General features: G+C 43.3%; 1 protein-coding gene across 1 annotated transcript in view; it reads left to right on the top strand.

Annotated features, from left to right (window-relative positions):
* The first annotated feature begins 321 nt into the window (after positions 1-321).
* XRCC2 (X-ray repair cross complementing 2) overlaps positions 322-26,420 on the top strand; it is a 32,940-nt gene continuing 6,841 nt past the window's right edge. The window contains exons 1-2 of the mRNA XM_007983560.3: positions 322-482; positions 19,931-20,012. Of these exons, the coding sequence (XP_007981751.3) occupies positions 444-482; positions 19,931-20,012 (121 nt within the window). The 5' untranslated portion in view covers positions 322-443. The remainder of the gene's footprint in view (positions 483-19,930; positions 20,013-26,420) is intronic.

Here is a 26,420-nt window from a genome sequence, read left to right as displayed (position 1 = left end):
TCCAGAATTAACCAGGAATCGCACACACAGCCTGAGGCTTTTAACCCGAGAACGGACAAAGGGGCCTGCTTGTGCAGTACAAGTATTTTTAAAGGTTAAACAAATTAAGTACATAAGGTCAGTTTTACCTAATGTAATAATAACGAACCAAAGTTTACAACAGGGAAGCAAAGCAAAGCACCAGCTGTCCCCGCCACCCCTGCCCGGTCTCCAAGGAGACACTGGAGAGCGCCTCGGGGGCCGCGGGAGCCTGACGTCACAGGAACTGGGGGCGGCGGGGGCCCGCACACCCTATTGCGCATGCTCCCGCCTCCCCGCCGCGGCCTGGCACAGTGCGCACGCGCGCGCGTGGGCTGGTTTGTCGGGCAGTGGCGTCTGCGCCGTTGGTGAATGGCGTTGGTGGCGGGAAAGTTGAGTGTCTCCTGCGCCGAGCCTTCGGGGCGATGTGTAGTGACTTCCATAGGGCTGAGTCTGGGACCGAGGTGAGAGCCGCCGGGTTGGGAGCGAGGGAGATGGGAACAAGGCCGCAGGTGACGAGGGGAGCCGAGGGAACCCGGGGGGCTGGGAGGCTTGGGGCGGCGCGGCCTGGCCAGGCTGGGACCGGGCTCTCGGCCTGGACGCCGGCGATGCTGGCACCCTCTGCCACCTCTCACCTGGGCCCCGGGGGTCCGCCCCTGGGCAACCTGGAGGCCTCCGAGGTGCGAGGCCCGGGCGGAGGTGGAGGAAGTCTTTCTGGATAGTTTGGAAGACATGCTGTCTGCCCAGATCGATATAACATAGGTCTCTCCTCCCGAGGGTGATGGTCTAAAAACCCGTCACAAATTACTGTTGGAAGTGGCAAGCTATGCAAGAAGAGCTAGAAAAGAGAGGGGTCGCCCGTTGGAGCATTTGGAGCTTTTCTGGAACAGGTGGTGTTTGCGGAGGTTGCCTCACCTCCCTGTAGTCCACGTGTCTCTGCTTAGGGCATCTGGCTCTCGCGACCCCCCAGTATTCATTTCCAGCGCAGGAAGCTCCAGAGTCACACAAGCCGATGGAGGCCCCTCAAGAATTGAACTAAGTGTCCAGCGCTTACTGTGTGTCAACCACGGGTTAAGGGATAGGAGTAAGCAACAAAAGACAACTTCTGCCATTAAATAACTAGTAAGGGAGGCTGCTGTAAGAATTACAGTATCGCACAACAGTTTGTTGTCCATTAGAGGGGCGGGCATCATGGAAGATGCAGGAGGAGGTGACTGAAGTTCCAAGGACCATTTGAAATGATTTGGCAAGGAGAGGATGACATTCAGAGCGGAGACAGTGGGGAGTACATGGATTCTGAATTAAGCAAGAGCATGGCTTATTTAGATAACTGCAACTATTTATGTAAAATTGGAACAAAGGGAGTGAGGGACAATAGGTTGGGAAGTTAGCGCTCAGTAGTGCGCAGGGTATGAAGGATCTTTTTTTTTTTTTTTTTTTTGAGACGGAGTCTCGCTCTGTCCCCCAGGCTGGAGTGCAGTGGCCGGATTTCAGCTCACTGCAAGCTCCGCCTCCCGGGTTTACGCCATTCTCCTGCCTCAGCCTCCCGAATAGCTGAGACTACAGGCGCCCACCACCTCGCCCGGCTAGTTTTTCGTATTTTTTAGTAGAGACGGGGGTTTCACCGTGTTAGCCAGGATGGTCTTGATCTCCTGATCTCGTGATCCACCCGTCTCGGCCTCCCAAAGTGCTGGGATTACAGGCTTGAGCCACCGCGCCTGGCCTGAAGGATCTTTTATGTAGATGAGAGAGGAAGCAATCTCAAAAGAGTCAGCAAACTTTTTTGTGGAGGGCCATATGCTAAATATTTAGGCTTTGCAGGCCATGCCGTTTCTGTCACAACCACTCAACTCTGCTATTCTAATGGGAAGGCAGTCATAGATAAAGGCACATGGCAGCGTTCCAAGAAAGCTTTGTGTTTTGGATTTGGCCTGCTGGCCATAGTTTGACAATCCCTGTTCCTAAAGAGTAGAGCCACTGCTTAGTATAAGAATGGCTACAGTTAAAATCATATATATATGTGTTTAAAAATATATTTATATATCATATATAGAAAGTATATAATATATAAAAACACATTTTTTATATATAAATATATATTTTTCGAGATGAAGTCTTGCTCTTCTTTCCAGGCTGGAGCGCAGTGGTGCAATCTCAGCTCTCTGCAACTTCCACCTCCCGGGTTCAAACGATTCTCCTGCCTCAGCCTCCCAAGTAGTTGGGACTACAGGCATGTGCCACCACACCCAGCTAACCTTTGTATTTTTAGTAGAGACGGGGTTTCCCTGTTTTGGCGAGGCTAGTCTGGAACTCCCGACCTCAGGTGATCCGCCTGCCTCAGCCTCCCAAAGTGCTGGGATTACAGGTGTGAGCCACTGCGCCCTGCCAAAACCTTACGTTTAAATGATTATTTGAAACCCAGGTTAAGGTCTGATGATTTTTGCCATCAGAACAAGCCTCACATCCAAAAAATGGGAGTGTAGCACAGTTAAGTCATGGAACAAAGAACTTAACATCATATCATTTGCCTACCTTGTCTGTGTGGCAATCCTAAGATAGTTCATATTATTCTGGAGTAGAGTGGGGTGGAATGGAGACTAGGAGCTAGGCAATTGGCGCTACTCTGTTTTCCTTTTTATTAACAAAACCAGTTAAGCCAGCCTCTTTCCCTTTAAGTGTCTTGGGGAACTGTGTGGCCACTGCCAAATTTGTTTGAACTCTAGCTGCTTTGCACATCCAACTACTTTGAGTTTACTTGGAGGGATTGTGTTGACGAATATATCTGAAGCCATAAGCTAACCCAAGAAACTGAAATAAGCTACTTTAAATTTTTTTATTTTTTATTTTTTTGAGATAAGAGTCTCACTCTGTCGCCCAGGCCTGGAGTGCAGTGGCACGATCTCGGCTCACTGTAACCTCTGCCTCCCGGGTTCAAGCAGTTCTCCTGTCTCAGCCTGCTGAGTAGCTGGGACTACAGGCTCACGCCACCTTGCCTGGCTAATTTTTTTTTTTTTTTTTTTTTTAGCAGAGACCGGGTTTCACTATGTTGGCCAGGCTAGTCTTGAACTCCTGACCTTGTGAACTCCTGACCTTGGCCTCCCAAAGTGCTGGGATTACAGGCATGAGCCACCGTGCCCAGCCTCCTTTAAAATTTTAATTCACTAGAATTAGAACCTAATAAAATAGTTAACCTTTCTTGTGAATATAAGGGAAAAGACATTTCATACGGGGTCTTCAAGAAAATAAAGTTGCAAGAATATTTTTTTAGGCTGGGTGTGGTGGCTCATGCCTGTAACCTCAGCACTTTGGGGAGTTGAGGTGGGCAGATCACCTGAGGTCAGGAGTTAAGAGAGAAACCCTGCCTCTACTAAAAATAAAAATTAGCTGGGTGTGGTGGTGGGCACCTGTAATCCCAGCTACTTGGGAGGGTGAGGGAGGAGAATTGCTTGAACCCAGGAGGCAGGGGTTTCAGTAAGCCGACATCACGCCTCTGCAGTCCAGCGTGGGTGACAGAGCAAGACTCGGTCTCAAAAAAAAACGAATATATTTTTAGCAGATTCTAGGGATGAAGTTTATGGTAAGCCAGGTGGAGAGTGGAAAACATATGTGCCCTTGATTTAAAAAAGACAAGCATTTGACTACAGTTTACAATAGACAATCCATTTTTACCTTTGCACAGTAGCAGTGGGATTTTTACTTTTATGTCTCACTGAGATTGCGAGAAAAGATGCAGTGATTTGGGCAGTAGTTTGGTATCATCCACCAAATGGCTTCATTTGTGTATAGTTGTTAAATAATGGTGTACTTTGCATTTTTTCAAGAATGATAATATGCCTTGAGTTTAAAAATAATTGGTAAATAAAAAAGGGGAAGTGTGTCCAGTTTTGGTTGCTATGCACAGCATGCCATGTTTTTTTCTTTAAAAAACTATCTCCATTATATTTATTATTAAAGCAGTTCATGTGCATGGCAGAAAATTCCAATAGCACTGAAGTGAAAAGTAGGAAATGTCTCCACATTATCATTACCCAAGGATAGCCCTGTGAATATCTGTACATTCTTCCAGGGATTTTCTAATGACATATTTTGGAGGCTGAGATATAGAGAATACTGGACTGGAAGTTCAGAAACCTTGGATCTGCCAGGAGCAAGCATTGTGATTTTGGATAAGTCATTCAACCTTTGCTGTACTTTTGTGAAATGAGGGTGGTAGACTGATTTCTCAGTTCCCTTACAGCTCATATACTTCTTTGTATCCTTTGAACTAAACACAGTGTCTGCATAGTAAACGTAAAGATTTACTGATAATAAAGGTGGGCTCTCTTAGAAGCTACAGGGTGGTCTTTTTGCTAGAGGCAAATATTACATAAGACAAATATTTAATATTTCTTGTAAAATAATAATTGGTGTTGTGTAATCACAGACTTTTAGAATAATGGTTATCACCTTTTATCTTTGCTTCCTTTTTAGCCAGAATAGAATCCATGTTCCTTCATTATAATTATTCCATTATAATTGCCATCAAATTACTTGCCTCTTAACACCTCTAATCTATTTACCCAACCATGGTGAAAACTGTCTACATCCACTCAGCTGAATATTACTAGAGAAAATCACTACTAGGCTGACTTGATTTTATTTTAAATTTGTATATTTTCATGTTTTTGAGAAAGGGTCTCGCTCTGTTAGGTTGGATGACAGTGGCATGATTACAGCTGTCTGCAGCCTTGACCTCCTGGGGTCAGGTGATTCTCCCACCTCAGCCTCCCAAGTAGCTGGAACTAAAGGGACACACCACCTTGCCTGGCTAATTTTTGTATTTTTTGTAGTGATGGTGTTTCACCATGTTTCCCAGGCTGGTCTCAACTCCTGGGCTCAAGTGATCCACCTGCCTTGGCCTCCCAAAGTGTTGGGATTACAGGTGTGAGCCACTGTGCCTGGCTCCATTTTAAATTTATATTCATCAATCTTAAATGGGCACCCAGTCTAACTATATTTCCCTAGTAATTCACTTTCTCATTACAAAACATCCAACCTTCTCCTGGAATTCCAGACTCATGTTCTATCATCTTGACATCACTATGTGTATGTTTAATAGGAATCCCAGATTTAACATGTTCATCCTCAATTGTGTCTAGATCCAGGGAAAATATAATAAAGAGTATATGTATTAGAGAAGAGTCTTGTATGTATCAATGTTAAATTTATGATTGTGATTGTAATGTGATTATGCAGAATACCTTTTTCCTCTTTTTTGAGTTTATTATTTTGGTTTTGTTTGTTTTTGTTTGTTAGGAATATCTTTTTGCTTAGGAGATACATATTAAAGTATATGAGGGGAAGTTCAACAAAAGAAAAAGTTAACTCAAATTTGGCAAAATGTTAGCAATTGGTGGATCTAGGTGAAGTTATTGGGTGTTCACTGTACTATTCTTACACTTTCTCTGGAGGTTTTCCTTTTTTTTTTATTTTTGAGATAGAGTCTTGCTCTGTCGCACAGGCTGGAGTGCAGTGGCCTGATCTCGGCTCACTGCAGCCTCCGCCTCCTGAGTTTAAGTGATTCTCCTGCCTCAGCCTCCTGAGTAGCTGGGATTACAGGCACCTGCCATCATGCCCGGCTAATTTTTGTATTTTTAGTAGAGATGGGGTTTCACCATATTGGCCAGGCTGGTCTCGAACTCCTGACCTCGTGATCCACCCGCCTTGGCCTCTCATAGTGCTGGGATTACAGGCGTGAGCCACCGCACTTGGCCAAATTTTTCAAAATTTAAAACTTGGGGGCAAAAACTTAATGTGCCTCAAACTGAAGTCTTGTTGACTACCACACACGTGCACTCACCCCCAGCCTGCTGCTTTTCAGGTCTTCCCTATCTTGTTAAATGGTGGCTTCATTCTACCTGGTGCATAAGCCAAACACCTTGGAGTCCTCCTTGACTCTGCTTGTTCTCACATATCTCCTGTCAGTCCACTTGATTCATACGCAAATTCTGTCTCCTGTACATTCAACATACATTGTGAAATTGACCACCCCTCACTGTCTTTACCGCAGCCATCATTCCTGCTGCTGTCGCCAGCACCTCCTTTTATTGCAGTAACCTAAATGGTCTCCGCTTCCAACCTTTCCACACTTACCCCAGGCTATTTTCTACATAATATCCAGAGTGATTCATTTTAAACATAAGCAGACTCTACTGCCAAAAGCTTCCCAGAGGCTCCCATATCGTTTACAGTAAAATCCAGAGTGCTTATCCTCTAATATAGCATCACCCTGTAGCCCCACCCATACCCTCTGTCTCAGTCTCCTGCCCTTTTGTTCTCATCTCCTGCTGTCCCATCTTCTTCAGACCTTGTCCCTTGAATATGCCAAACATGGTTCCATGTGAGAGCTGTTTGCACTTCCTGATCATTCTGCCTCGATTGTGCTTCCCTCAGAAATTCACATAGCTCACTTCCTCAGGTGCTTCCAGTTTTCCCTCAGATGTCAGCAAACAGGAGAAACCTTTCCTGCTCATCCGTGTGGAGCAGCCCTCCTGTCAGCCCTGACTCCTTTACCGTTTGTTCTTTTTTTTTTTTTTGAGATGGAGTCTTGCTTTTTTTTTGAGGTGGAGTCTTGTTCTTGTCCAGGCTAGAGGGCAGTGGTGCTCTCTCGGCTCAATGCAACCTCTGCCTCCTGAATTCAAGCGATTCTCCTGCCTTAGCCTCCCGAGTAGCTGGGACTATGGGTGTGTACCACCACACCCAGCTAATTTTTGTATTTTTAGTATAGACCGGGTTTCGCTATGTTAGCCAGGCTGGTCCCGAACTCCTGACCTCAGGTGATCCTCCTGCCTTGGCCTCCCAAAGTGCTGGCATTACAGGCGTGAGCTACTGCACCCGGCCAAGTGTTCATTTTATATTTACTCAAATACTATGATTTTTCAGTTAATAAGGGTTGCTCCTAAAAAAAGGGGGGGGAATTATGATTTTATCCTTCTGAAAATTATATATACTGATTTCTTTTCAGAATTTCCTCTTCCTAGAGTAATATTTTTTTCTCTTCTTGGGCCAAAAGAAGATAAAAGTAAATAAATAATAGAGTCATAATTTTTGCTCCTAGGAAAGGGCAATTTCTGTACTTGTGAGATGGGTCCCCTCCGTCCCATGCGTCCTCCTCAAGGACATCACACCTGCCGTCCTTCCCGCTTCAGTAATTTTTCTCTGCCTTCTGCATTTTTTCTCCCTGTCTTTTCCGTCAGGATCCCAACCTAAAACAATGGAAACAAGACAAACGAAAGACCTCCCTCTCCACCACCCGCCACCCCAGTTCTGTACCCTTCATTACAGCGATGAGTGGTCTGTGCTCTCTGCCTCCTCTCACAGCAGCCTTAGCCCACTGTGTTCTGCTTCCCTCTCCACCCTGTTCATTGAAAGTGCTCCCATCACGGTGATCACCACCAGCTGCCAGTGCGGCACTCGTTTCTGTGTCCTCCTCCTACTGGACCTCACAGTTGATCACGTGTCTTCTTTCCCTTAGGACTCTTAAGGGCCTGCCTCAGTCCAACTTAGGCCAAAAGGAATACAGGAAAATGCATGCTTCCTGCAGGCAAGCTGTCTGAGGAGGGGGCAGATTCATGCATGTCTAGTTTCTGCTCTTAAAATTACCCATAGAAAAATCTCTCTTTCCTGGAAGAAGAGAGAAGGAAAAGATGGGAGAAGACGCCAGAAGTATTTTTCCAGCGGAATTCTTCCCATACAAATGGGGTAATGAGTATTTCACCATCAGGAAGCTCCTGCAGTTTTGATTTTGTGCTTTCCTGCCTCTTGCTATGATCTTGCATATAGATTATTTTTATGTCTAAATGAAATTTTGAAGCAGTCTGATAAAATTTTCTAATCTTAAGGATTCATTTAATGGAATTAAACTAGGAAACTTCTTAAATTTAAAATTTAGTACTACAATCATGATAAACTGTCCATGAAAAAAAACTTTTAAAAAATAGTCACGTATAGATAATTTTCACTTGACTTTTTATGTATTCTTCTATTTTCCCTTTCCTCTTACAGGATGATTGCTTTTTTAAAAAAAAAAACATTAACCGGGCATGGTGGCGGGTGCCTGTAGTCCCAGCTACTCGGGAGGCTGAGGCAAGAGAATGGTGTCAACCCAGGAGGTGGAGCTTGCAGTGAGCTGAGATCGTGCCACTGCACTCCAGCCTGGGTGACTGAATAAGACTCCGTCTCAAAAAAAAAAAGTAATTAAGAAAGCAGCAGCCCTTCAGGGAATATACTTAGAAAACAGTGGTATTTGAGTAATAGTTGTCTTTTCCATAAAATTTAGACAAATGCTTTACTGAAGAGCCAGTACCATGCCTTGAAGGACAACTGAATTTTCAAAGTGGCAGAGAAGTCTGATTTCACGTGTGATGGAGAATTAGTCCTCTGATTCTAGGAAATGCGGTGATAAGGGCCAAGCTTTACATTGATCCCACATGTCCTCACATCACTACAGCTCTCCTCTGCCTCCTACTCATTCCAGCTGCTCTCTGCTTTTCCTGTGCTACCAGGTTACGCACACATTTTTGCTTGAAGTGAACTGCCTCTACATATCAGTAGTACAACTATTAAGACTTGTATTTGGTCGGGCGCAGTGGCTCAGGCCTGTAATCCCAGCACTTTGGGAGGCCGAGGCAGGTGGATCACCTGAGGTCAGGAGTTCGAGATCAACCTGGCCAACATGGTGAAACCCCATCTCTACTAAAAATATAAAAATTAGCCAGGCGTGGTGGCTCACACCTGTAATCCCAGCTACCTGGGAGGCTAAGGCAGGAGAATCACTTGAACCTGGTAGGCGGAGGTTGCAAAGAGCCAAGATCCTGCCAGTGCACTCTGGCCTGGGCAACAGAGCGAGACTCCGTCTCAGGAAAAAAAAAAAAAAAAAGAATTGTATTCACTGTTTTGTATTCAGGGGTAAAAAAGACAAAGGGAAAAAAAATATTCAACATGTAGGTGGAAATCCAGGCCTCTTACAGAGCAAGGTTGGGAATATTTGGTTTCGCATGTTTGCTTTAGGTAGCCTTTTCCACTGCTCAAACTGGTTTGAAACCTTGCCAGTGAGTGGGGTCCATTTCCAAGCAGATTTAATCACAAAAGGGGTGAGGAGATAAACCTTTATCCAAATGGGTCTTGTATTAGGCCATTCTTGCATTCCTAAGGAATACCTGAGTCTGGATAATTTATTTCAAAAGAGGTTTAATTGGCTCCCGGTTCTGCAGGCTGTACAGGAATCATAGTGGCATCTACTTCTGGGGAGGCCCCAGGAAGCCTCCAATCATGGTGGAAGGCACAAGAGCAGGCCTGTCACCTGGTGAAAGCAGGAGCAAGAGGAGAGAGAATAGTGGAGAGGGATGTGTGACACGCTTTTAAGTGACTAGATCTCTTGTCATGGGCTCACTTATCACCAAGGGGATGGGCCCAACCCATTCAGAAGGATCTGCCCCCGTGATCCAAACACCTCCCACCATCAGGCCCTAACTCCAACAACGGGGATTATGATTCAACATGAGATTTGGGTGGGGACAAATAGACAAACTATATCAGGTCTATGTACATGTTTGTTTTATACATGTCATTCATTTCTGGTTAATTTAAGCACTCCCTGCTTTAGTGTAAGCTTTTTTTTTTTTTTTTTGAGGTGGAGTTTGCTCTTGTCACCCAGGCTGGAGTGCAATGGCATGATCTCAGCTCACTGCAACCACCACCTCCTGGGTTCAAGCGATTCTCCTGCCTCAGCCTCCTGAGTAGCTGGGATTACAGGCACCTGCCACCACACCCAGCTAATTTTTTGTATGTTTATTAGAGAGGGGGTGTTGTCCAGGCTGGTCTTGAACTCCTGACCTCAGGTGATCCACCCACCTTGGCCACCCAAAGTGCTGGGATTAGAGGCGTGAGCCAACATGCCCAGACTAGCGTAAGCTTTTCTAAATGATGTTTAAAAGCAATTATATGGGCCGGGCGTGGTGGCTCATATACAGGTGATTACAGGTGAGCCTGTAATCCCAGCACTTTGGGAGGCCAAAGCAGGTGGATCACCTGAGTTCAGCAGTTCAAGACCAGCCTGACCAACATGGCAAAACCCTGTCTCTACTGAAAATACAAAAATTAATGTATGTAAAATTACATACATGTAAAATTTACATGTAATGTAAAATTACATACATGTAAAATTTACATGTAATGTAAAATTACATGCCTGTAATCCCAGCAACTCAGGAGGCTGAGGAAGGAGAATTGCTTGAACCTGAGAAGACAGAGGTTGCAGTGAGCTGAGATCATGCCACTTCACTCCAGCCTGGGTGATAGAGTGAGACTCGGTCTCAAAAAAAAAAAAAGAAAGTCTATATAATATGTATTCTACTAAATAGGCAATATACTGATTGCCCTAAAACAGAGCAATGTTTTGTCAGTACCTTGATGGTAGTCATAAGGATGTGTACTCATGGACTTCTGTGTAATAGAGGTTTGCATCAGTTGTCCAAACCTGAACATCTAAATAGTTGGAGGTTCTTTACTCTCCCCATTCTTTCCCAGTTCTGCCTGTACATGCCTTGTTTGCCTATAGTTTAATAGGCAGCTATTAAGTTTCTACCAAGCATAAAGCATTGCATTTTGGAATTGGTAACCAAGCCAGTATTGATCTCTTTCCTTTTAAGTGTTTATATCCAGATGAGGGAGACTGGCTGGCAATGTGTTCTTAAGGATAGTAATAGCTTCATGGAGGGAAGGAGCCTTGAAGAATGCCCAGAATTTTCATTCATTCAGTAGGGAATTTAGTTGGAGGAAATAGGGTAAAGATATTCCAGGTAGAGGGAAAAAAGGCATTTCTCTATCAGTGCACAGTTTATATGTACCTGAAATAACTATGTACCAAAATCTCTCACTCAAAATTAAAAGTCACTCTCATGCAGGTTAGAATTGGCCAACTCTCTTTTATGCCTTCACAATGCCCCATGTGTATTTCTGTTACAGCACCTGCCTAACTTTATTGTACCTTTTTTTTTTTTTTTTTTTTTTTTTTTTTTACAACTTTTGGACTCCTTAGTTTAAATAGGTCACACTATGTTGCTAGTGAGGTCTCACTGTGTTGCTAGCCTTGGCTCAAGAAAGTGCTGGGATTACAGGCATGAGCCACGATGTCCTGCCTCCCCATCAGTTTAGTTGAAAACAGCAACTGTGTTGGCTACATCTTTATATCCCTAGCACTTACCGCAGTTCCTGGAACATACTTGACTTGCATGAAATGTTCACTGGTAAATGGCCGGGCGCGGTGGCTCACACCTTTAATCCCAGCACTTTGGGAGATTGGGGCAGGCAGATCACTTGAGGTTAGGAGTTCGAGACCAGCCTGGCCAACGTGGCGAAACTCCATCTCTACTAAAAATAGAAAAAGTAGCTGGATGTGGTGGTGGGCGCCTATAATCCCAGTTACTCAGGAGGCTGAGGCAGGAGAATCACTTGAACCCAGGTGGTTGCAGTGAGCTGAGATTGTGCCTCTGCACTCCATCCTGGGAGACAGAGTGAGATTCCGTAAAATGTTTACCATTAAATGTCTGTATAATTGAGCATTATCCCTTTTGCAGACTACAAGCTTGCTCCAGCAATGCTGCTGCTGCTGAAGACATTTGGGACACCTTGTTAGTGTTCAAGTTTCCACTAAAGGAATGGTTGAAAGAAGTCAGATAGTTGCCCAGACAGGACCTCAGATGGCTTTCCTCCTGTTTTTTAATTTTTACCTTTATTTTTCTGTAGAGGTGGGATCTCACTATGTTGCCCAGGCTAGTCTTGAACTCTTGGCCCCAAGTACTCCTCCTGCCTCAGCCTCTCAAAGTGCTTGGATGACAGGTGTGAACCACTGCACCTGGCCTGATTTTCCAAAATAGGTCCAAAAACTCAGTTTAGTCCTTGTACTCGTATTTGATTAGTCTTGGTGATACTGAGGTTGTATAGTGTAGTAGAAAAATTCCAGGCTTTGAGAATCACAGAGATCTTGATTAAATCCTGGCTCTGGCATTTACCAGTTTTCTCATGTGAAAAGCAGAATAGTAACAAATAGGGTTGATGTAACAATTAAAGGATATAATATAAAGAATGTACTGCTGATACCACAGTAAGCTCAAATAACTATTATTAGATAGCTATTGTTACAATAATAGAACTTAGCAGATGCTGATTTACAATCCAAATATCAAATCTATTGACTCACAATATTAGTGAAACTGTCAAATAGATTAAAATTGTATGTCCACTGTGTATTCTTTTCTGTTAGGACATTTTGCCTTGGAAAGGTTGCTTAGAGAATTAAGAGAAACGGTTTGTCATAATGGCTGCCATCACCAAGCTCTAATGCCTGATGTATTAGTCTTCCCTAAGAGGATTAAACTGTCACGTCAAGCAAGCAGAATTTACTTGGGTTCCCTTTATCCTGGACACTTAACAAACTCTTCTTTCACTCTGAAACTGCAGGTTGACCATACCTTGCTTCTATTGACTCTTTCGTTGAATCTGGACATCATTAATTTTAATTTTCTATAATAGGCCTATGTCAGATTTTTGGAGTACCTCTTTTCTTGTCCATGGAGGATATGTTCCAAGACCCCCCAGTGGATGCTGAAACTACAGATAGTAATGAACCCTATATACACTATGTTTTTTCCCATACAGTAATGAACAGATAGTGAATACAGCATGGATATGCTGGATAAAGGGATGATTCATGTCCCACTTGGGGCAGAACAGGATGGTACGATATTTTATTATGCTACTCAGAATGACATGCAATTGAAAACTTGTATATTTCTAGAATTTTCTGTTTAATAGTTAAGAACTGTGGTTGGCTATAACTGAAACCACAGAAAATGAAACTGCAGATAAGGCGGGACAAGTGTATTTTCTGCTTATGTTTAGAAGTTTCTCTTTTTTTTTTGAGATGGAGTCTCGTTCTCTCTCCTAGGCTAGAGTGCGGTGGTGCGATCTCGGCTCACTGCAACTTCCACCTTCTGGGTTCAAGTGATTCTCCTGCCTCAGCCTCCCGAGTAGCTGGGATTACAGGCGCCCACCACCACACCTGGCTAATTTTTTGTATTTTTAGTAATGATGGGGTTTCACCATGTTGGCCAGGCTGGTCTCGAACTCCTGACCTCAGGTGATCCACCTGCCTCGGCCTCCCAAAGTGCTGGGATTATGGGTGTGAGCCACAATTACAATTGTTAATTGTAATATTAACAATTCGCTTGGCTTGTGAATTGTAATAATATTATCCATTACTTGTAAATTTAAATCCATTTCCTATTTCTGGGAGGTTCTTTCACCCCCTTTATAATTCAGTATACTCTGCTTTGACATTGTAAAATATTTCTTTGGATATTCTCAATGGTGGACAGTTTTTCTCCTTTGAAAATAAATTTGATTTTTTAAGTAACAGAGGAAAGTCTGATGCAGATTGCCTAATCCTTGTGAGTAACTAAGAGGAGCAATACTATCTTCACTCAAAAGAGTCCTGTCAATAAAATTATAATGCTTTTTTTTTTTTTTGAGATGGAGTTTCGCTCTTGCTGCCCAGGCTGGAGTGCAGTGGTGGGATCGCTCATCGCAACCTCTGCCTCGGATTCGGGCGATTATCCCGCCTCAGCCTCCTGAGTAGCTGGGATTACAGGCATGTGCCACCACACTTGGCTAATTTTGTATTTTTAGTAGAGATAGGGTTTCTCCATGTTGGGCAGGCTGGTCTCGAACTCCCAATCTCAGGTGATCCACCCTCGACCTCCCAAAGTGCTGGAATTACAGGCGTGAGCCACCACGCCTGGCCTATAATACTTTCTTGAATACTATTTTGCCAGGATTTCTCAGGGGTGAGGATTCTAAAGTGTTTTGAGTAATGACAGTAAGAGTAAACAATTGGAGTGTCTTCCCAAGTTAATCTAATGATGATGTTATTCATTTGTATACATGCCTTTGAAGATATTTTTTAGTTGTTTCCACGTGCTCTTTCTTGTCCATGAAAGTCTCTCCGTCTTGCTGAGCACGGTGGCTCACGCCTGTAATCCCAGCACTTTGGGAGGCTGAGGCAGGTGGATCGCCTGAGGTCAGGAGTTTGAGACCATCCTGACCAACATGGCGAAACCCCATCTCTACTAAAAATATAAAAATTAGCAAGGCATGGTGGCACATGCCTGTAATTCTAGCTACTCAGGAGGCTGAAGCAGGAGAATCGCTTGAACCCAGGAGGCAGAGGTTGCAGTGAGCCGAACTTGTACCACTGCACTCCAGCCTCGATGACAAAGCGAGATTGTGTCTCAAAAAAAAATCTGTATTTTTCTTTGAGTTATACTCTTGCGGTCTTATAGCCCAGTGGTTCTTATACGTTGTAGCCTTAGGACTACAGAACACATTTAAAAATGGGAGATTCCACTGGGCATGGTGGCTCATGCTTGTAATCCCAGCACTTTGGGAGGCTAAGGTGGGAGAATTGCTTGAGCCCAGGAGTTCGAGACCAGCCCGGACAACACAGAGAGACCCTGCCTCTGCAAAAAGTTAAAAAAATTAGCCGGGTGTGGTGGCACACACCTGTGGTCCCAGCTACTCAGGAGGCTGATATGCAAGGATCTCATGGGCCCAAGAGGTCACGACTGCAGAGAGCCATGATGGCATCACTGCACTCCAGCCTGGGTGACAGAGCAAGACCCTGTCTCAAAAAAAAAACTGAAGAATCTAAAGAGCTTTTGTTTATGTTATATGTATCCATGAAACAGAAATTTAAATTTTTAAAATATTTACATTCATGTACAGTGACACACACATTGAATATTTTCATAAAACATTTTTATGAAAAATAGGTGTATTTTTCTAAGAAAAAACTTAGAAAAGTGACGTCGTTTTACATATTTGCAAATCTTTTTAATATCTGGCTTAATAGAACTGGGTTCTTATGCAGTCTGTTATCATATGTTGATCGGGTTAAAGTACACGAAGAACATCCATCCTCTCAGAGAAAGTCACGTTGGGAAAGGGAGGAGTATTTTAAGACCTTTTCAGAGAATTATAGATATTCTTCTTGGTTACTGTACCAAACCTTGACAAGTAGTAGTTTTCCTAAAGGCTAACTATAATGTGGGATATAAAATCTTAAGACCTTGGCCAGGTGCAGTAGCTCACACCTGTAATTGCAGCACTTTGGGAGGCCAAGGCAGGTGGATCACTTGAGCCTAGGAGTTCGAGACCAGCCTGGGCAACATAGTGAGACCCTGTCTCCTAAGAATAACAAAAAATTAGCTGGACATAGTGGCACGAGCCTGTAGTCCAGCTACTTGGGAGGCCGAGGTGGGAGGATCACTTGAGCCTGGGAAGTTGAGGCTCATCGTGCCATTGTACTCCAACCTGGGTGATAGGAGTAAGTTACACCCTGTCTCAAAAAAAAAAAAAAAAAAAAAAACAAAAAACTGTCTGTCTTACAGTTGGAGTGAAATCTACCCAGGAATGATTTCACATCATGCATCTTTTGGATGGTTCACTGAGTTATGTGTTAGGCACAGTTCTCCAGAGGAGAAACACAACCAATAGGATACATGTAGATACATAAGAGGAAATTTATTATGGAAATTGGCTCACATTGTTACCAGGGCGGCAAGTCCAGTTGGGATCCACAGTCCTCAGTTCTTGTCTTCTTGGAAGAAAGAATTCAGCCAAGACAGAAGTAGATTCAAGGCAGGAGTGAAGGTTTTTTGAAGTAACGTTCACTTGGAAGGGACCAAATGGACAACGTGAAATATTGAATGCCCCTATTTCCTGATCCTTCCTGGTCTCCTCTCATCCTTCTCCTTGGGTGGGCTGCTGGCTAATTGCCTCATGTGCAGTGACTTGTCGGTATCTGAAAGGGTCCACAGGTGCCATTTGGTGTTTGGAGTTCTGTGCATGCTTGCGTAGGGCAATTTTCCCTTGCTGGTCTACTGCTCCCAGAGGAGGGTCATGTACTGGTCACACTCCACCATTTTGCTCCTTACTGCACATTCCTGGACATATTTGCTCAATTCCTAGGATCTTATCAGGAAGTTGTTGCCCATAAGCCCAAGATGTTTCCTGTTAGGAAATTTTCCCCTCCCTGATGCCAGCTGCAACCAGTTATCATTCCTGAAGAGGCCACCTGGACATTCCTTGGGGCCTGTCCTGCCCCACTCACACCTGCCTGTCTACCTACTCTAACAGCGTGATTATGGAGGCCAAGAATTCCCAGACACACCATCTGCAAGCTGGGGAACCAGAAAGCCTGTGGTGTAATTCAGTCTGAGTCTGAAGGGCTGAGAGCCAGGAGGGCCCATGGTGGAACTCCCAGTCCAGGTCTTTAAAGGCTTGAGAATGGTGAAGGGTTGCGGGACAGGCAGCACTGGGTAAGTCCCAGAATCAGGGGCTCCGATATCTGAGGGCAGGAGATGGGTGTCCCAGCTCAAGAAAAGAGGGATTGGAGGATGCCCGTCCACACTGGTGAGGATGGATCCTCTTGAATCAGTCTACTGACTGAAATGCTCATGTCCTCCAGAAACACCCTCATGACACCCAGAAGTCATGCTTTACCAGCTCTATGAGCATCTCAACCTAATCTAGTTGACACATACAATTAACCATCACAGCCACCTTCAGGCTTAATAAGTCTCTAGAAGAACTCAGAACTCAATGAAAGCTGTTATGCTTATGGTTGTGGTTTGCAACAGCAAAAGGATATAGATTAAAATCAGCCAAGGGAAGAGACACAGTAGGACAAAGTTCAGGAAGTTCCAAGCACAGAGCTTCCAGCTGTCCTCTCCCAGTGGAGTCATCAACAGTGCTAAATTCTCCCAGCAACAATGTGTGACAATAGACAGAATATTGGCAAGCAGGGAATCTCAGCTAGACTCTGATGTCCAAAGGTTTTACTGGGGCTCTGCCATGTGGACATAGTCAACTGCCTGCATAGCTGACCTTAGCTTCCAGCACCTCCAGTTTGGCCTGTCACTGCATGACCCAAAGCCCCCACCATAAATCATTCTTGTGTAGCCCAAGGTTCCCTTGTAAACAGACACTATTTTTTGGTGGGGGGTGGTAGGGGACAGGGTCTTGCTCTGTTGCCCAGGCTGGAGTGCAGTGGCACAGTCTTGGTTCACTGCAGCCTCGACCTCCAGGACTCAAGCGATTCTTCTCTGTCAGTCTTCTGAGTAGCTGGGACTACAGGCGTATGCCACCATGCCCAGCCAATTTTTGTACTTTTTGTAGAGACAGCGTTTCGCCATATTTCCCAGGCTGGTCTTAAACTCCTGGGCTCAAGCGATCCTCCCACCTTGGCCTCCTGAAGTACTAGGATTACAGGCGCGAGCCACTGTGCCCTGCCCAAAGACACTTTTATCAGGCAAGACATTCCAAGGGTTTAGAATTACCGCTCAGGAGCCAAGGACAAAAACTAGACCTCCCTTTGGGCAAGGTTAAATTGTTCACTACACAGTATGTTTCTCATGTCATCACAAAGAATATTTTTAAAATATTTTTTACAGTGTACTCAAGGGTCATGATTTAGTAAAACCAGTCTTTTTTTTTTTTTTTTTTTTTTACTTCATCAAAGAGATTCTTACATAAAACTGGTTTTGTTTGTTCTGCTTGAGTGCAGGTAGTGCTTGGCGATGTGTGCTAATACATTTCCACACCACTGCCTTGATTACGCTAGCTGTCAGCAGGTACCCACCATTGCTTTTACGACCTTAGTGTCAAACTAGGCAAATAAAATCTTAATTTTTACTTTTTCTGTTTACGAAAATAGTTCCGGCCACGGTTATGCCCTCAGAACATCCGCTCTAACTAAGCACCCTATATCTTTACCTTGTTTTATGACATAAAGCAAGAGGACCGAGACTGTACATTCTTTGAGGGTAGGTTGCCATCTTCATCTTTGTAGTCAACATTTTACCTAGCACAGTGCTTCATATGCAACAGAAATTCAACGAACGCCTGTTAAATGAATGCATAGAACTTTTAATCACTTCAGGAAGTCTTTCCACAACTTGATTTGGTTTTTCAAAAATGCAAATGAAAGGTGACTTTTTCTTCCCATTTGTGATAGATTTTTTTTCTTTTGTCATATAGACGCGTTATCAAATCTGTGCTGATTCCCAAGAAACTTGAGAATCAGTTTTGATTCCCTGGAGAATCAGTTTTGTCTCCCTTGTGACAGTTAAATCCTTCACCGAGGTTGCCGCCTGTGATCCTAATGACTTCTGTCATGGTACAGACACTCCTCCTCCTGTCATGGTGCAGACACTCCTCCTCCAGACTAGGGTGACAGACTCCAGCCCTCTCCACGTATGGTTTTACTCTCCTCACATCTGTTCCCTGGTAACCACCAAGATGGTCTGTTTGAAATGTGGATAGGCTGGGCACGGTGGCTCATGCCTATAATCCCATCAGATTGGGAGGCCGGTGGGGGCGGATCATTTGAGGTCAGGAGTTTGAAACCAGCCTGGCCAACATGGTGAAACCCCATCTCTACTAAAAATACAAAAATTAGCCAGCCGTGGTGGTGGGCGCCTGTAATCTCAGCTACTCAGGAGGCTGAGGCAGGAGAAATCACTTGAGCCCAGAAGGCAGAAGTTATAGTGAGCAGAGATCGCACCACTAAACTCCAGCCTGGGCAACAGGACAAGACTCTGCCTCAAAAAAAAAAAAACAAAAACGGATAATAAGCCAGGTACTCTTTTCACATATTTAATCCTCATCATCCTTACGAGGGAGGGTGCTGTTTGTTATCCTCACTTTACAGATGAGAAGCCTGAGGACCTCAGTGACCTAGCAGGTCTGGCTCTGGGGTCCCAGATGTCTCCTCTTAACTATGTGCTAAATACTTCTCACTGCTTAGTGTCACACCTGTTGGCTGTTGTCTACAAGCCAAAGATAAGCTCCCAAATATGACATCTGAGCCCTTCCATGCTCTGACTTCTGCTCTTAGGGCTTCCCTGTGTCCTGCCCATTTGGTGCTGCTACAGTCTCTAGGAGTTCAAATCTGCACACAGCGTCCCTGTGCACAGTGCTGTTTATAGCCTCTGCACTGCGGCTGCTCCTGTCCCTGCTAGCAGGTCTGCTAGGCCTGCCTGTACCCCTTTCACCTGGCAGAGTCTTACTTAAGAGAGAGCTCAGATGGTGACTGCTCAAGGAAGTTCTCCTCCACCTTTCTCCTTTGTCCCTTTCCCCAGTGAAAGGAAGAGCTCACAATGAGTGAGGCAGACAAATGAAGGCAGGTAACTGTAACAAGTGTGGTAAGAATTACAATGTAAGAGTTAATTATAAGGAAGGTAAAAATTTTTCCATAGCAGTTTGTCCTATATCCTAAACTAGACTATCCATTCCTTTGAGGGTACAGACTCATACTGTCAGTATTTGGTAGATAAACAAAAAGTAAAATATCTGAAAAATAAGTAAACACAGCATTTCTCCTAAACTAGATTTCCTATTTCATATTTTCTTCCAAATCCACAAAATTATGAAAAAATTTTTTTGAGATGGGGCCTCACTCTGTCACCCAGGCTGCAGCCTCTGCCTCTTGGGCTCAAGTGATCTTCCCACCTCAGCCTCCTGAGTCACCGGGATTACCGTGTCTCAGGTAATTACCGTGGGATTACCATGCCCAGCTAATTTTTGTATTTTTTTATAGAGTCAGTTTCACCATGTTGCCCAGGCTGGTCTCAAACTGGACTCAAGCGATCTGCCCACCTTGGCCTCCCAAAGTGTTGGGATTACAGGTGTGAACCACAGCACCCAGCCTAAAGTTTTGAAATCTTACAGACTTTCGGAAAATGGTATAAATACAGATGTGTAGGATTTTCTATTTTTAAATAATGAGTTTTCCTTCTCTCTTTTCTTTTGTAAGCTCCTTGCCCGACTTGAAGGTAGAAGTTCCTTGAAAGAAATAGAACCAAATCTGTTTGCTGATGAAGATTCACCTGTGCATGGTAAAAATACAACCTTTATAAAAATATAAATGCAAATAAAGCTTTATAAAAGGATTTTTCACATCAGCTCACATGTATACACATATTCCTACAAGAGGTTATACAGGTTAAACTGTCCAATTGAAAACTGAGACACAGGTTGTGACAGGAAGCTTTTAAGCTTTCCTCACCGGTGTCAGACAAGATAAGTTTACTTCTCTGCAGTAAATCTTCAGAGTCTGCCTTGACCTCCGTCTTATTCCCAACACACAATATTTATGCAAGTCCTGCTATTATAGTTTATTTTGAAATTATTTTTCTTTAGAAGTTTGCGGAGTTACAGGGAAGTCCTTAGGTACCCAATTGTTCTCTTAGTATTTCTACAACAGGGAAAACTTACAAAGGGCGTGTGCTTAGGTTGATATTTTTTCTTTTAATGTAGCGGCTTCATAGAGATAAAATTCACCCACTTAAGTGTGCAATTAAGTGATTTTTAGTATATTACACAGTTGTGCAACCATTACCACAACTGATTTTAGAGCATTTTATCTCCTCATAAAGAAACTCATTTCTAATCATTGTCATCTCCCATGTTCCCCAGCTGTAGGCAACTACTAGTCTACTTTCTAACTATAGATTTGCCTTTTCTGGACATTTCGTATAACTGGAATCAGGTAATATGTGATCCTCTGTGACTGGCCTTTTTTACTTTGAATAATTTGCATTGTATAATTCATTGTCACAACATCATAACACATATTAGTAGTTCACTTTTTGTTAAATATTTCATTGCATGAGTATGCATGTTGCTTATCTGTTTGTTGGCGGATGGACATTTGGGTTGTTTCATTTGCTGGCTCTTATGCATAATGCTGCTGTGGTTATCTGTGTACGTGTTTTTCTGTGGATAGATGTTTTCAGTTCTATCAGGTAATACCTAGCATAGGCGTTGCTAGGTCATATGGCAATTCTACATTTAACTTTTTGAGAAACTGCCAGACTGTTTTCCAGAGGAGCTTCACATTTTATTTGCACCGTCATTGCATTGCCAGCAATGCAATGATGGTTCCAGTTCCCATATTCTGGGAATACTTGTTATTGTCTGTCTTTCTGATAATAGCCATCCTAGTCAGTGGGAAGTGTTATCTCTGTGTGGTTTTTGACTTACATTTTCCTCACGGCCAGTGATGTTGAGTATCTGCACAGGCTTATTGGCAAATTGTGTATCTTTGGAGAAATGTCAGATCCTTTGCTCATTTAAAAAATCAGGTTATAGCCAAGCGCGGTGGCTCACGCCTGTAATCCCAGCACTTTTGGGAGGCTGAGGCAGGCGGATCACAAGGTCAGGAGTTCGAGACCAGCCTGGCCAAGAGACCAGCCTGGCCAATATGGTGAAACCCCATCTCTACTAAAAATGAAGTTTCCAACTGTTATTGTTGAATTGTCTGTTTGTCTCCTGAGTTTTATCATTTTTTACTTTTGTATTTTGGGGCTTCATGTATTGTTAAGCACACATAACTTTTTATTTTGTCTTATTGCTGGTTGACCCATTTATCATTATAAAATGTTCTTCTTCGTCACCTCACATCCATTAGGAAGGCTACTATCAAAAAAACAGGAAATAGCAAGTGTTAGCAAGGATGTGGAGAAATTGTAACCCTTTTGCACTGTCGGTAAGATTGTGAAACAGTGCGACCGTTATGGAAAATAGTATGGAGGTTCCTCAGACAATTAAAAATAGAGCTACTCTATGAGCCCATAATCTCACCTGTGGGTATTCATCCAAAAAAATCGAAAGCAGGATCTTGGAGAAATATTTGCACACTCTTGTTTATAGCAACACTATTCACAATAGCTAAGAGGTAAAACCAACCTAAATGTCCATCAGTGTACTCATAACGAGTCCCTGGGGGGAAAAGTATCCATCAGTGGTTGAGTGGTACATGCAAAATGTGATATATACATGCGATTGATACATTACTCAGCCTTACAGAAGAAGGAAATTCTGTCACTTGCTACAACATGGATGAACCTTGAGGACATTGTGCTAAATGAAATAGGCCAGACAAAAAGACAAACTGCTTGATTCCACTTACATGTAGTTTCTGAGGTAGTTAAGGTAGTTAAATTCACAGAAAAGAAAGTAAAATGGTAGTTATCAGGAGCTGGGGAGGTGGAGGAAATGAGTCATTGTTTTTTTGTTTTTTTTTTTTTTTTTTTGAGACGGAGTCTCGCTCTGTCGCCCAGGCTGGAGTGCAGTGGCCGGATCTCGGCTCACTGCAAGCTCCGCCTCCCGGGTTCACGCCATTCTCCTGCCTCAGCCTCCTAAGTAGCTGGGACTACAGGCGCCCGCCACCTCGCCCGGCTAGTTTTTTGTATTTTTTTAGTAGAGACGGGGTTTCACCGTGTTAGCCAGGATGGTCTCGATCTCCTGACCTCGTGATCCGCCCGTCTCGGCCTCCCAAAGTGCTGGGATTACAGGCTTGAGCCACCGCGCCCGGCCGAGTCATTGTTTAATGGATGCAAAATGTGAGTTTTGCAAGATGGAAAAGTTGTGGAGTTCTGCTTCATTGCTTCACAGCAATGTGAATGTACTTCACACCGCTGAGCTGTACACTTCTAAATGGTTAAAGTACAGGCTGGGCATGGTGGCTCATGCCTGTAATCCCAGCACTTTGGGAGGCCGAGGTAGGTGGATCACCTGAGATCTGGAGTTGGAGACCAACCTGGCCAACGTGGTGAAACCTTGTCTCTACTAAAAATAGAAAAAATTAGCCGGGCGTGGTGGCGGGTGCCTACTGTAATACCAGCTACTTGGGAGGCTGAGGCAGGAGAATAGTGTGAACCCGGGAGGGATTCTGTGAGCTTGCAGTGAGCCGAGATCGTGCCACTGCACTCCAGCCTGGGTGACAGAGCAAGACTCTGCCTCAAAAAAAAAAAGAAAAAGAAAAAAATTACCCAGGTACGGTGGCTCATGCCTGTAATCCCAGCTATTCGAGAGGTCAAGACAGGAGAATTGCTTGGACCTGGGAGGCAGAGGTTGTAGTGAGCCGAGATTGTGCCACTTCACTCCCGCCTGGGTGACACAGCAAGACTGTCTCAAAAAGAAAAAAAGAACAAAACCAAAGACAAAAAGCTTATTTTTATATATGTCTTATGTCTTTTCTGTTTCTTTCTCCTTTACTGTTTTCTTTTGTGTTAGTTATTTTCTAGTGTACCATTTTAATTCCCTTGTCATTATTTTCACTATATTTTTCTGAATTATTTTTCTAGTGATTGCCCTGGGATTACAAGTAACATCATAATTTCTAACAATCTAGTTTGGATTAATACAAACTTAATTTCCATATTTTGTAAAAAGCTTTGTTTACTGTATAGCTATTCCCTACATGATTATACATCGTCTGGTCATCAGCACATTTAATATTATTACTGAATTAAAATAATTAAAATGATTACTTAAGAATACTTTCTGTCCAGGTGCGGTGGCTCACACCTGTAATCCAGCACTTTGGGAGGCTGAGGTGTGTGGATCACCTGAGGTCAGAAGTTCAAGGCCAGCCTGGCCAACATGGTGAAACCTCGTCTCTAAGAAATTAGCCGGGCATGATAGCAGGTGCCTATAATCCCAGCTACTCGGGAGGCTGAGACAGGAGAACTGCTTGAACCCGAGAGGCAGAGGTTGCAGTGAGCTGAGATTGCATCACTGCACTCCAACCTGGGCAACAGAGCAAGACTCTGTCACAAAAACAACTTCCTTCTTAAATCAGATAGATGAAAAAATAGTTACAAATATAAAAACACATTTATACTATCTTTTTTTTTTTTTTTTTTTTTTAGATGGAGCCTCACTCTGTTGCCCAGCCTGGAGTGCAGTGGTGTGATCTCGGCTCACTGCAACCTCCACCTCCTGGGTTCAAGTGATTCTCCTGCCTCAGCCTCCCCAGTATCTGAGACTACAGGTGTGTGCCACCACACCTGGCTAATTTTTTATTTTTAGTAGAGACGGGATTTCACTATGTTGGCCAGGCTGGTCTCAAACTCCTGACCTCAGGTGATCCACCTGCCTTGGCCTCCCAAAGTGTTGGGATTACAGACATGAGCCACCACACCTGGCCTGTACTGTCTTTTATATTTACATAGATAGTTACATTTCCCTATGCTTTTTATTTTCTCATTTGGATTTCAGGTACTGTCTAGTGGTCCTTTCATGTAGCCTGAAGCACTCCCTTTAGTATTTCTTGTACAGCAGATTTGCTAACCAAAATTCTCCATAATAAAACACAAATTTTGATCGAGTACGTAAGACAAAAAACAGAATGGTCTTTGTACACTCTCTATAGGGAAGGATATTAATAAGGTGAGCCTTATGAAACTGACATTAATATGTTAAAATGTGTTTGTGGAACAACTTCTACATTAGAATATTATAGAAACATTGAAAAACATCATGTTTAGTCACTAACAAAAAAGTTTACTGAAAACTACTGAAGATCCTGTAGCTGTAAAACTAGTTAGATGAGTACTCCATTGGAACAACAGCAGATAGAAGACTGGGATTATAAAGATTATTTATCAACAATAGAAGTTTATCAGAACTTGTTATAGAAAAGCTTAAGTTGAAGTAGTAAGAGATTTAGGGGTTATAGAGTCGCGATGCCATTGTAAACTTTTTTTTTGAGACAAAGTCTTGCTCTGTCTCATCTGTATTTTTAGTAGACATGGGCTTTCACCATGTTGGCCGGGCTCGCCTTGAACACCCAACCTCAGGTGATCCGCCCACCTTGGCCTCCCAGAATTCTGGGATTACAGGTGTGAGCCACTGCACCCATCCAAACTTTTTTTAAATTTTAATTTTAATTTAATTTAATTTAATTTTAAATTCTGGGATACATGTGCAGAACGTGAAGGTTTGTTACATAGATAAACACGTGCCATGGTGGTTGGCTGCACCTATCAACCCATCACCTAGGTTACTTGTCTTAGCTATTTGTCCTGATGTGTTCCCTCTCCTCATGCCTTCGGCAGGCCCCGGTGTGTGTTACTCCCCTTCCTGTGTCCAAGTGTTCTCATCCAAATGTTTCATTTTATTTTATTTTATTTTTTATTTTTTATTTATATTTTATATTATATTTTATTTTTTATATTTTGTATTTTACATTTTATATATTTTATTTTATTTTACATTTTATATTTTGTTTTATTTTATTATTATTATTTTTTATTTTGAGACAGAGCCTCACTCTGTCACCCAGGCTGGAGTGCAGCTTGATCTCTGCTCACTGCAACGTCAGCCTCCCAAGTAGCTGGAATTACTGGCGGGTGCTACCATGCCCGCTAAGTTTTTGTATTTTTAGTAGAGACAGGGTTTCAACATGTTGGCCAGGCTGGTCTTGACCTCAAGTGATCCACCCGTGTTGGCCTCCCAAAGTGCTGAGATTACAGGCATGAACCATTGTGCCCAGTGCCAAACTTTTCTTTTTGAGACAGGTCTCACTCTTGTTGCCCAGGCTGGAGTGCAGTGGCGCAGTGACGGCTCGCTGCAGCCTCGACCAGCCCCGGGCTCAGGTAATCCTCCCACCTCTGCCTCCTTAATAGCTGGGACCACAGATGTGTGCCAGCATACCCAAGTAATTTTTGTGTATTTTGTAGAGATGGAGTTTTGCCATGTTGCCTAGGATGGTCTTGAACTCCTGGGCTCAAGCCATCTGCCCACCTCAGCCTCCCAAAGTGCTGGGATTATGGGCATGAACCACCACGTCCAACCTGTAAACATATTTTTAATGCTTTTTTGGATAGGAGTTATTCAGTACCATGTACCAATTCATTACTTCTTTACTTCTGTAATGATTATAATCTGCAAATTCAACGTATTTGTTATATAGTTGGTAGGCTGGTACCAAGATGATAGATTTTTTGGCTTTTCCTTTCTTTTCCTTATTTTGAAGGATCTTTAGATTCATAACTCTTTCTGACAATCTGTTACCCAAACTCCTTACAGCGTTCTATTTGTAAGAGTAACTGTCAAGGCCAAATCATCCAGATTTTCTGATTTAGTTTAATATCTTCAAGTGCCAAACCTTAGGGATTTTTTTACTGCAAGTCGTCACGTTCCATACTTTGGCTGGACAAGCATCCTGTAGCAGCCACAGAAACATATGAGACGGTGGCTTCAAGTACATTGAAAAGGATGATGTCCCTTCTGTAGGACATAATATTTGATTACAGGTTTTGATCTTGAGGATCAAACAGTAAATGTTTATAAAATCAGTAAAACTGATTTCAGTTCATCATTAAACATATTTGTGAGGAATTTAGTTCAAGGACCTTAATAATAATTCATGTGTCTCTTGCAAGTTTGCAGTGTCTTCCCTGGTTGTTATAAATGCCTTTTTTATACCTGATTTGCTATTAATGTGTAAAAGGAAA

This window comes from Chlorocebus sabaeus, chromosome 21 (assembly GCF_047675955.1).
Source record: "Chlorocebus sabaeus isolate Y175 chromosome 21, mChlSab1.0.hap1, whole genome shotgun sequence".
Taxonomy (NCBI): domain Eukaryota; kingdom Metazoa; phylum Chordata; class Mammalia; order Primates; family Cercopithecidae; genus Chlorocebus; species Chlorocebus sabaeus.
The sequence above is the reverse complement of the archived record's forward strand: the minus strand, read 5'-3'. Positions and strand labels throughout refer to the sequence as shown.